This window comes from Aplysia californica, unplaced genomic scaffold (genome assembly GCF_000002075.1).
Source record: "Aplysia californica isolate F4 #8 unplaced genomic scaffold, AplCal3.0 scaffold00314, whole genome shotgun sequence".
Classification (NCBI taxonomy): Eukaryota; Metazoa; Mollusca; class Gastropoda; order Aplysiida; family Aplysiidae; genus Aplysia; species Aplysia californica.
In genome coordinates, this window is record NW_004797584.1 from 570,381 (window position 1) to 582,784 (window position 12,404).

A 12,404-nucleotide genomic window follows, 5' to 3' on the forward strand; every position below is an offset into this window, starting at 1 on the left:
CCCTGCCCCTTCTCACTCCATAATCATAATATATCCATCAGAGTCCGCTTGTATATGACACAGGTCAAGTCGGGGACTACAAGAACTGGTTCACCGTTGCTCAGGACGAGTATCTTGATGAAGTAGCCAAGAAGAAGGTGTCAGGCATATCCATCTACAAACCACGATTTGAACTGCCTTGAACTGCTCAGCAAATCCAATGATGACATCTAAATTTATTACATACTCTGTCCCCGTGGTTTTAAGCACCCCGCATAATTTAGCAAAATTTGATCATTTCTTTTTGCCTAATTTCTATTTTCCTTTATCATTCTTTGTTAAAGTTAACAGAATCGCATAATTTCACATTTTTGGGCTCAGTTTGTATTTCAGAATTTTTCTTGCATAAAACGACGGGGACAGCATATTACTTGTCTCTTTTTAATCTCCCCTTGTACAGTCAGATTTACAAGGTGGAGAACAGTCGAAGCCTGGTTGGTCTAACCCTGACTCGAAACACGCCATAATCATTTCTTGGAACTTGCTGGCGAATAAGTCCCTCCGACTTTGACACATCCCAACCCTAGGTGATTGCCTCATCCATGATGATCCTACTCCTATAAGTGCCAGTCATTCTACTTTTTCTCATTTTTCTACTCATTGGTCTCCAGTTTTATTGGTCAATCTTATCTCTGCCATTCCCAAAACATGCACCGAATAATTAGCTCCACCTCTCCTTTTCGTGGTTATATTGATGTATCATCAATCCCAACCCTTACTAAGACATCATGATTTTGTGACAAATTCATTTTTATTTTACTAATAAAATAAAAATCTTCGAAGACATTTTGTTTGAAAGCTTTTTAAATGTTTTGTTAAATTGCTTTGTTTGTTTTCCATATCTTTGAGTCAAACATCAGCACAACCAAAACATTGCTATTCATGTCATCAGTGAGTCGATTATTGAATAGAAAAATGTTTTTAATTTTACGAAAGCAATCCATGACTTTTGATTCGTTGGCGGACGTCATCGTCGCAGTCTGTGGTTTAGGAGATAATGCTGCCCCGGGACTTGAATTTAATGTATTTTTAATTTTTACCTAAGGTTTGCCATTAAAAACAACGATGGAAGCAGTTTCTAGTTACAATCGCAACACTTTTGATTTGGAAGGAAAATAAAAGTACAAGGCCAACCTTTTCTGCAGATCTCACAAATTCATCGATCATTAATTGCACTCCATGCATTATGATGTTTAATAGAAGGTATGTTATTCGCAAAATTTAAATCTCTCAAATTTGTGCCACTATTTATTATTGTGCGTGGGGTACCACGAGATCTGTCCCAGATGAAACATTCCTTGTTCTTTAACCCTATTCTTACGTCGAGTTTTACTATCGTATCCATACAACGTGGAGAACTCTGTGCCACCACTTTCCAAAGAGGAAATTTACTCGTTAATCCGATCCGTACGCTTTGCATAGCACTTTGTCAAATATTTTGAGAAATACTGAAAGTTTCAAAGAGGTTTTCGAACTAGAAGTATTTTAAAATGTGAAGAATACAACCCCGGGGTTACAAAATGACCCCCAGGGCGTACGGATAGGGTTAAAATCAACCCTCTTTATTTTGCAGACGTAAAATTCTGCACATACCCACAAAAATATATTTTCTATTCAACATAAAAATCGTTCATCTCAATGCACTTTTTTTTTTATTCGATCTAGCCAGCGGTCAAACGCGCTGACCATGGCCACTTTGGCAAGAGCCCTTAGCGCAGCATAATAATAATAATGATGATGATGATGATGATGATGATGATGATGATGATGATGATGATGATGATGATGATGATGATGATGATGATGATAATAATAATAATATTAATTTGCTTCGAGCTCAATTACTTCCTCGTCTTCAAATCGCTGTCCCCTTAGCTTATCTTTGATATTTGGAGAAAAAAAACCAACGGAGGTCGTGTGGTGCTTAGTCAGAGGAATAGCGGGAAGATTCAAAGTTTTCTCACTACCAGGAGTCTAGGAACCCTTAGAAGATCAGCATGCATTTCTTTGAGTAACTTCTTTAAAAGAGCCTTGAATTTGATGACAACACGAACTCAGAACGTCAGACTTTGAGTTTTTAATCTTTTCGTTCGGTCGCCATAGCGAAAGCAACACCCCCCCCCCCTAAAAAAATAATAGTGTGCTATAGTGGCAAAATCCGGGTCTTATTTAAGTTTGTTAATTTTAGGCCAAGAAAATGTGCTCCTTTCTTTTTTTTTTCTTTTCTTTTCTCTCTCCCCCCCCAACCTTAGGTACTCCAATCCGTAGGAAGTCTAAGAAATGAAGATGCTTCCATCATTTTTGAACAGATGCAGACTAAGATACAGTTTAGTAGTGCACATGAACCACAAAGAAAGCCATCTCCTGTAGTAAAACACAATAGATTTACATTTTTTCTCCTGGTCATGCTAAAAAATTAATTGATTATAACCATTGCTGAAAGTGTAACGACCGACCCCTCAAATTACTCCAAACCGTAGGGCGAAAAGGAAATTAAGATGCTTCCAGCTTTTCTGAACACACCTAAACTTGGGCAGTGTATAGTCGTGGGAAGAAGACATGAAATAGCTAGGTCCTTTGGAAAAACACAATAATGTGTTTACTCTTACAGCTAGGCATTCACAAAAACTAAAAGATTATAACCCTTGCTGAAAGTGTAACGATCGACAGCACAAGTTACTCAAAACGGTAGAGGAACAAAGAAATCTATCATTTCTAAACAGATCTAGACTAAAACACAGTTAAGTCGTGCAAAGAACAGTAAAAAAGACTATCTCCTCTAGTAAGACACAAAAGAGTTACGGTTACGTTTGTTTCAACTGGGCATTCTCAAAAACTAATAGATCTTTGCTGAAAGTGTAACTGACCGCTCAAATTACTTGAAACTGTAGGGCGACAAAGAAATTAACATGCTTCCAGCTTTTCTTAACACATACAGACTTGGATAGATTTTTATCGTGCAAAGAACGCTCAAGAAAAATCGCTCCTGTGGTAAAACAAACTACTCTGACATCCAAGCATGAACACAATAATGTAACATGCATTCATGAACAAAATCTAATACTTATTTACTTGTTTGGTTGGAGAATAGGCATCATTGCAGGCGAGCAAAAATCCCTCCTCTCCAGGAACCATGAAAGGGTCTGCTTGCTGATCGTGCCAGTAATCAGCTTGTTATATTTTTCGTTCCTTTTTTCTGGCTTTTCCAAGTAGATTGCTGTCCCTCCACGACTCTTTAAAGACACCAGCTTCCCTTAGTCTTTCCATTGTGTGTGATATGGTGACTTCATCCTCTCTGTGGTCGTTGGACCATGCTGTCAATGCTGCCATGACTGTTGGTGGATCTAATTGCATGGTGCCGCCAATCTCCGCCTGGCCGGCTAGCTTATCAGCATTTTCATTGCCTTGGACTCCTGCATGACCAGGGCTAAAGATCCATACAATCCTTGTGAGTCTGCTGCTTCGTATTGCCTCTCGCCAGTCTGTATATTATTATATTATGTGTTTCTTCACTTTTCGAGGGCACTCGTCGAGTCGATGACGAGGATGGCAGACTGATACTCCGTCGTGTTAATCCAATTAAGGACTTCTGTGATGGCTTTCATCTCCATGCACATGCTGGACGTGGTTATACTAGTGGCCACTGACAGCTCTCTCTGTATGACCCCGTTTACACGGGCGCTGAAAGCCCATCCAGATTTGACTCCAAGTTTTACTGATCCATATGTGAAGATGATTACGTCATCCTGTTCACTGTTCTCCTCTATCAGTGTCTCTATCTCGGCATTGGCTGCTACCTCTGGCAACTCACAACTCTGCCTAAGGTTGCTACCACTCGAGTACACTGCCCAAGTGGGTCAGTAACGCTGACCTATGCACTGCCCCTTCGGATGTCTTGCACTTCACAGCAGTAAGCCAAAGTTGTCGCTGCCTTATTCATCCATTCAGTCCCTCTAATCAGACGTGTGCGTACAGTTCTTCCCACTTTGTCATGCAGTGGGTGCTGATCATCAGTGCTGACTATCAAATACACTTTCACCTGAGCAATCTTGTGACATTCTACCATGGCTGGGAGATCCAGGAGATAACGCATAGCCTCGCAGGATGTGTCTCGTGCACCCGAGAACAGTCCGTATACCTTCGTTCTGGGTTCTTTCAAGGCGTTTCAGCTGCGACTTTGACACAGGGAGGAGACCGAGGCCATAGTCTATCTCAGACAGCAAAAGCGTCTGGTATAGTATGGCTAAAATTAATTCTCAGTGGCATTCTGCTGCACGTCATGGTTTTCAGTGCGTCAGATCTTTTCGGGCTCTTGTGATGATCCTGGTTATGTGATCTTTACCTGAGAGTGATTGTCAAAGGTGATATCTAGATACCTCAGTGAGCGCTTACACTTCAGGACCCTGTCGTTGATGGTGACAGTGGGCATCTCTGCTTTCACCACAAGGTTGTTCAGCGAGCACCACAGTACACAGGTCTTTCGGGGAGGAGTTTGCCAAAATCTAATTCATTATAACCATTACTGAAAGTATAACAACCGGCTGCACAAATTACTCAAATCAGTAGGAAGTCAAAGAAACAAAAATACTTCTGTTATTTCGGAACAGACCTAGACTAAGATACAGTTGAGTTGTGCAAAGGAACTGTAGAAAAGCTATCTCCTATAGTAAAACACAACAGTGTTATTATAGTTGCTTCAAGTGGGCAAGCACAAAAACTAATAGATTATATCCATTGCTGAAAGTGTAACGACCGACCGCACAAATTACTCCAAATCGTAGGGCGACAAAGAAATGCAGATGCTTCCAGCTTTTCTGAACATATTTGGACTTGGACAGTGTGAAGTGCTAACAAGGCATGAAATAGCTCGGTCCTTTGGAAAAACGCCATAATGTGCTTGTTCATACAACTAGGCATGCACAGAAACTAATAGATTATAACCATTACTGAAAGTTAAACGCCCGTTCGCACAAACTGTTCAAAACTGTAAGGTGACAAAGAAAGTAAGACGCTTCCAGCTTTTCTAAACGCATCCAGACTAAGATACAGTTAAGTTGTGCGAAAAAACCCGTAATAAAGCTATCTTCTGCAGTAAAACACAATAGTTTTATGCTTGTTTTAACTGGGCATGCACAAAAACTAATAGATTATAACCATTGCTGAAAGTGTAGCGACCGACTAAATTATTCAAAACCGTAGAAAGACAAAGAAATTAAGATGCTTCTAGCTTTTCAAAACACATATAGACTTTGATAAATTTTTATCATGCAAAGAACCCTCATTAAAATTTCTCCTGTGGTAAAACACAATAATGCTTTGGTTGTAACATCTATGTATGAACAAAATCTAATAGACTATAACCATTACTGAAAGTGTAATGACCGACCGCACTAATTACTCAAATTCGTAGGAAGTCAAAATAATAAAGATGCTTCCATAACTTCTTAACAGATCTAGACTAAGATACAGTTTAGTCGTGCAAAGAAACCTCAAAAAAGGCCATCTCCTATAGTAAAACACAACAGTGTTATTATAGTTGCTTCAACTGGGCAAGCACAAAAACAACAGATTATATCCATTGCTGAAAGTGTAACGACCGACCTGTAGTATGGACGTGAGACATGGAACATATCTCAGACTTGCATAAAGAAGAACCGGATTTTCTTGAAGTGGGAACCCCGAACCCGATTAAAAGCGTGAGTCCAATGTCCAAGGTCCTGGGCCACCCACCAAGAGAGGACCTCCCACCAATAATATACGAGGAGTCCATGGGGGAAACGAGCAGTCGTAACTGAAAACCGTGAGGGTTTCAATTTTGAACTCTCGTTGACTCATATTATGAGTCATAACTGTATTTCTGTTCAACTATTGGTTGATTATTGTTGTTAGATTTTCCATTCAACAAACGTAGCAATAAACCTCCAGTCAAACAAACATGAAGTTGTGAGTCCACAAGCTTTTAAATTTGACACCCTCACAATTTCTAGCTTGTGATGATATCTGGGTTTTTCCCGTGGACCCGCCATACGTATTATAGCAGCAAAACTGCTATTAATTAAAGTATAATCGAGTCAGATAGGCCTATTCTGGTAGCCTGTTGTAGTAGCATGGAGTCAGATAGACCTATACTGCGTGAATTGCATTTCAGTGATATCATCAGCGGAGCGACATGGCCACACGAAAATCGAGAAACGTTTCTGGGCTGTAGGGTGATTACTCCTTCCTGTCTCTGGTTTGAAATAGATCTACTTGTTAGTTTTACCTGTATACTCTTTCACGAAAAATTAATTAATTAACTTGAACTGAATTTCTCTGTGTAAATGTATTTGGTGAGAACAACTTGTCTTCATTTTATTTTCATTTCGTGCCTATGTATTATCATAATTATCATATAAGTATAAGATTGGGAGAATAGTCTACGTTCAATAATTCGAAACAAAAAGAGTCTTAGTCTATAATTTATATGTTAGGATTATGTTACTTAAGTCTGTGGTAGTGAATGCAACGGTGGAAGTTGGAAAAGGAATCTCCCTTCCAAGCTTACCCTAGGCCTCACGCATGCTTAATCCAGCCCTGATAAAACGTATAAAAACAGTCATAAAAGCTCACATTCATTTTTCCCAATGGCTTAAATCAAATCTCAAGTCTGCTATGAGAGTTTACATACAGGAAAGTCCGGTGGTGTAGTGATTAGGCACTTCGTGGTAGCATGCTGGAGTCAGAGTCTCGAATTCAATTGGTGGGAAGATATTTTCATCGAGAATCATGGTCTTTCTTCTAAGGGATGTTGTTTAATCAATATATTATACTGCCTCTCAGCCCAGGTTGGCCCCGACAGGCATGGTCAGAAGCCCACTTTCTAATGCACGATCTAAATTGTGTTAACGTGGGCGTAAAACACCTACATAAAAAACTCAACCATCACAGTGCGGAGGCTTAAAGCTCAGCTATAGTGTTTTACCACGGGAGACAGTTTTTTAATGGGTTTTTCCCCGAATAAAGTCTGCAGTTTTTGAGCAATTTGTGTGGTTGGTCGGTCGTTACACTTTCAGTAATGGTTACAATCTATTAGATTTTGCGCATGCCTCGTTGAAACAACCAAGACAGTATAGTGCTTTACCAGAGGGGATCAGTCTTTACGGTTTGTTTGCACGACTAAGTTCTATTTTAGCCTTGGTGTGTTCAGAAATAGCAGAAAGCATTATATTTCTTTGACTTCCTACGAAACTGGGAAACTTGTGTTGTCAGTCGTCACACTTTCAGCAATGGTATAATCTATTAGATTGTATGCATTCTTAAATGTCAAAACCAAAACATTGTCTTTTACAACAGGAGCTAGCTGTTTCATGGCTTCTTTGTACGACTACACTCTAAGTCTACATGAGGCAGAAAAGCTGGAAGCACCTTTATATCTTTGTTGTCCTACGATTTTGAGTAATTTGTGTGGTCGGTCGTTACACTTTCAGTAATGGTTATAATCTATTAGATTTTGAGCATGTCTAGTTGAAAAAACCAAGAAACATTAGTGTTTTACCACAGGTCATAAGTTTTTTTACGGTTTGTTTGCGCGACTTAAGTCAATCGTAGCCTAAATCTGTTCAGATATAGGCCTACTGAACGCATGTTTGTTTCCTTGACCTCCTACGGATTTGGGTAACTTGTGCGGTCGGTCGTTACACTTTCAGTCATGGTTATACACTATTAGATTCTCTGCATTCCTAGATGTCACAACTAACACTGTATTGTGTTTTATCACAGGAGTTAGCCTTTTCTCGGCTTCTTTGCATGACTATAGACTGTCCAAGTCTAGATGTGTCAGAACAGCTGGCACCTTTATTTCTTTGTCGTTCTACGGTTTAGAGTAATTAAAACTTGAGTGGTCTGTCGTTACACTTTCAGTAATTGTTATAATATATTAGATTTTGTGCATGCCTAGTTGAAACAAAAACAAGACACTAAAGTGCTTTACCACAGGAGATAGGTTTTTACGGTTTGTTTGCAGCACGAGTAAAGTCTATCTTAGCCTAGCTCTGTTCAGATATGCTGAAAACAAAATAACAAACGACACATTCAAATGATTCATAACACAAACGAAGGACAACATAACGATGAACAAAAAAATAATTATATTCATGACATGAGTGAAGTTGAGAACTTGTACTTAATAATAATATTTCTTTAATTCAGAACCGTCAAGTAATATTAGTAATAACAAACAAAAAATATCATTCTGATTAAATGAAAGGGTATATCTGGCCCACTAAACTATTAATAAAACAGCTTTTAAAACAAACAAAACCTCAAAAACAAAAACAACTGCCCCTTCCCCCACACAGGAAAAAAATACCCAAAAAGCAAAACAAAAACAAAAACAACAACCAACAACGCACACATTTTCTGTTGCTGGGGTTCCACAGTACTAAGTCAAAGTCTGTTTTCAACAATACAGTGCGGCCTCTCTATAACGACCTTCGATAGAACGACATCCTCTGTATAGTAACATGGTGCCCAGGTCCCGATATTTTCTTTATATTTGAGGCAGCGTGGTGGAACCAGGCTTTCGTCAAAATAATGAAAGTGAAAAAACTTGCATTTTTCTGCAGGTTTGTGAATTTTTATCAAATTTTTGTTTTTTTGGCTCAACACTTTTCAAGCCCATTAAAGAACTCATTTCTGTGTGGGTTTTTTTTAAAAACGTTGATTAAAGGCCCAAAAAATGTACATTTTCAGTTACCCCGGACTCCTTAGCTAAGGAAATAACTAATCTTTGGCGGCCATTTTCTCACTTATTTAACCTCTGAAAGCAGGTGACCCCCATCTCCTTCATTCGCAAATATCTCGACTTGCAGTTAAGATAATTTGATATTTTTAAAATCCAAATAAAGACAAGTGAACAAGCTTTAAGATGATACCAATAACTCTACATGCCCAAAAACTGACGAGAGCCTGATTCCACCACGCTGCCTCACATATATCATTAGTAATTTTTGATTACCTCCCTATGACGACAACTCTCTACAATGACATTTTTTTCTGGTCCCGACGATGTCGTAATAGAGAGGCTGCACTGTACATTGTTCCACGGAAAAATGACGATAGTAAGGATTAGGAAAGAAAAAGCAGTAGTTCCTTGTTTCAGTTCAGGCACAGTCATGAGCATGAATCAGCCCATTTACAATTCTCCTGTGCATAAGAACAAGTTAATGTCCCCCCTTCGGGAAAGGCCGAAACACACTTCAGTCAGTGGCACCGCCCCGGGGGTGGGGAAGAATGTCATTAGCCAACAGGTTTAGAAAAGTAATTTACAGCATTAATCACCCATAAGGCATGGCTGCATCGTTCCACTACTGATGGAGCCAAAGAAAATTCAACCTCCGAGCTTTATTTTCATACAACAATACGGATATGTGACAAATAATATGTTCTCAAAAGAAAAAATTCTACGCCGAGAGAATACTGGGATGTGAGTATTGACACATAGTATGTTGTGCATGCCCTGTCTGTAACAGCACAAGTGGGTTTATACGACCAAATTTCCACAACGTATCATATTATCGACTCGGATGTTCTTGCAGCAAGTACAACAACATAGACAACTGTAAGTTGTAAGTTCCTCTTCCTTCCAAAGTCACATTTCTTCAGCAGCACCAGTATCATATCCAAATATAAAATACACAACGGTCTTGGTAACACACACATCTTGAACCATTTTACTGGTACACCCCCCCCCCCCCAATCCAAAAACAACAGCAACAACTAAACAACCAAAAAGAATAAAAACCAACCAACAAACAAACAAAACAAACCCAAAACAAAACAACCTCCCACCTCCCATTCATTAATACAAGTCCTAGGAGGCAAAATCTCCATTCAAATACAAGAAAGAACCTTTAAGAAAACAACAACTGAAACTGAGGAAGACATGTACAAATCAGTCTGAAACTGCTTTGTCAATGTCACGTTAACTCTTAGATTGCTACACGAAAAAAAAAGAGGAAAATTTGTCCACTCCCATAAGCTGGTCACTCCAGGAACATCGACTTTAGAAAACAGATTCTGATTGGCCCTGGCTTCTTGTCAAAACGAGCTTAACCTTCCTCATGTACCATAAGTCTGAACTGAACATAAACAGAAACAATTTTACTACATGTACATGTATCAACTTTTGCATTCGTTTCTGTTCCAATCGGAAATTAATTTCTCCGTAATGAAGAATGGGGGTAGCGGAAGATTAGGAAAAAACATTCCAAACAACCCAAGTTAAAAAACATCCCATAACAGATTTGAACCAAAGCCATCTGCACCATAGCCCACCATTAAACTAACAAAAATAAAGGTGTACACTCCTCGTGAACAAAAAACACACTTCACTATATTTACACAGAATCTTTCTTCTATGTGACTGAGCATCAAAAGACCTGATTAAGCAGAGAGACAAACTTTTCCACTTGTTTCTGTTAAACACAATTGAAAAACTGAAAGACCAATGAATAGCACTGAAGTCAAAGAACAGCACTCATAAGATAATAGTGAGACATTGCGGTGAAATCAGGCACTCGTCAAAATATTGAAATCGAAGAAAAGGGCATTTTTCCACCAGTTTAGCAATTTTAATCGAAATTTTAATTTTTGGCTAAACACCTTTCAGGTTCATATGAAAACACATTTCCATGTGAATTTTACTGAAATACCTTGTTTAAAGGCATAAAATATGTAATTTTCAGTTTTCAACCATTGAAGTTACCAAAATTTGGTTGCAATTTTCTCATTCATTCAACCCCTGAGACCAGGCTACCCCACCTTCTTCAATCGCAAATATCTCGACTTCTATTAAGCTGGATGGATATTTAAAAAAATTTAAAGCAAGGCAAATGAAGAAGCATTCAGATGATCTCAATAATTCCACATGCCCAAAATTGACAAGTGCCTGATTCCACCGTGTCGTGGCAACTACGTTCTCAGGAAACCAAGAATTTTGTGAGTGAGGTTCGTGTTAGTTACAGATCACAATTAGAGAGTAATATAAATACTAGTATAGAGTCAACACACAAAAGAATGAGACGATTATCACAAAAAGAAAACATTTGTCCATATTATATATTACAAGAGAAAAACAAAAAGAACAGTTGTAATTTTAAGAAGTGATACAGTTCAGAACAGATAAGACCAATACCTGTGGGAAAAATGTAAATATAAAAACCAAACTGATACATTATAAAATTTATATATATAATAATGTGAAAACATTCCAAAAGACAAGAATACTGGGTTAATTAAATCATTATAGTAAATACAGTGAGACTTCACGAAGACCGTATATGTCCTCTTTTCATCTTTCTTTTTAAAATCTAATCTTCCATGTCCCTTTGTGAACAATATAGCTTATCTAATATTTCAAGCACCTTTTTTGTGATAGAAAGATGTAAATCATCTACCCTTCCATGTTTCTTTTTGTGAACAATGTAAATCATCTAATCTTCTATATCCCTTCGTGTGAACAATGTAAATCATCTAATCTTCTGTATCTCTTCATGTGAAAAATGTAAATCATCTAATCTTCTACATCCCTTCGTGTGAACAATGTAAATCATTTAATCTTCTGTATCTCTTCGTGTGAAAAATGTAAATCATCTAATCTTCTACATCCCTTAGTGTGAACAATGTAAATCATTTAATCTTCTGTATCTCTTCGTGTGAAAAATGTAAATCATCTAATCTTCTGTATTCCTTCATGTGAACAATGTAAATTATCTAATCTTCTATATATATCCCTTTGTGTGAACAATGTAAATCATCTAATCTTCTATATATATCCCTTTGTGTGAACAATGTAAATCATCTTATCTTCTATATATATCCCTTTGTGTGAACAATGTAAATCATCTAATCTTCTATATATATCCCTTTGTGTGAACAATGTAAATCATCTAATCTTCTATATATATCCCTTTGTGTGAACAATGTAAATCATCTTATCTTCCACATCCCTTTTGTAAATTACATATGTAGTTGGTCTTTTTACTTTAGTCTCCTAAACGAGTTGACAACATGAAGCACAAGCCATGGTTCCTGCAAAACATGATAGTATCGCATTTTTTCATAGAGTATTTTGTGTTGTGTGGTATTTGTTCCCAACGCTTTTGAGCCAAAAATTATATTGCTCATTTCATTTGGCTACATTCTATGTACAAGAGAGTGTATACTGGGGGTCTACATGTACATATGAAGTACAAGAGAGAGACAGAGAGATAGAGGGATAGAGAGAGAGAGAGACCAAGATCTAGAGAGGGAAATAAGAAAGAGGAGAGAGAGAAAGAGAGAGAGAGAGAGAGTGAGAGAGAGAGAGAGAGACAGAGACAGAGAGA

At 38.1% G+C, this 12,404-nt stretch overlaps 1 protein-coding gene across 1 annotated transcript in view; it reads left to right on the top strand.

The window, feature by feature from the left end:
- LOC101845859 (sulfotransferase family cytosolic 1B member 1) overlaps nt 1–840 on the top strand; it is a gene marked incomplete at its 5' end in the record, with an annotated part of 2,600 nt that extends 1,760 nt beyond the window's left edge. Inside the window, 1 exon segment of the mRNA XM_005102126.3 lies at nt 64–840. Within this exon segment, the coding sequence (XP_005102183.2) occupies nt 64–182 (119 nt within the window).
- Between the last annotated feature and the right edge of the window lie 11,564 nt (nt 841–12,404).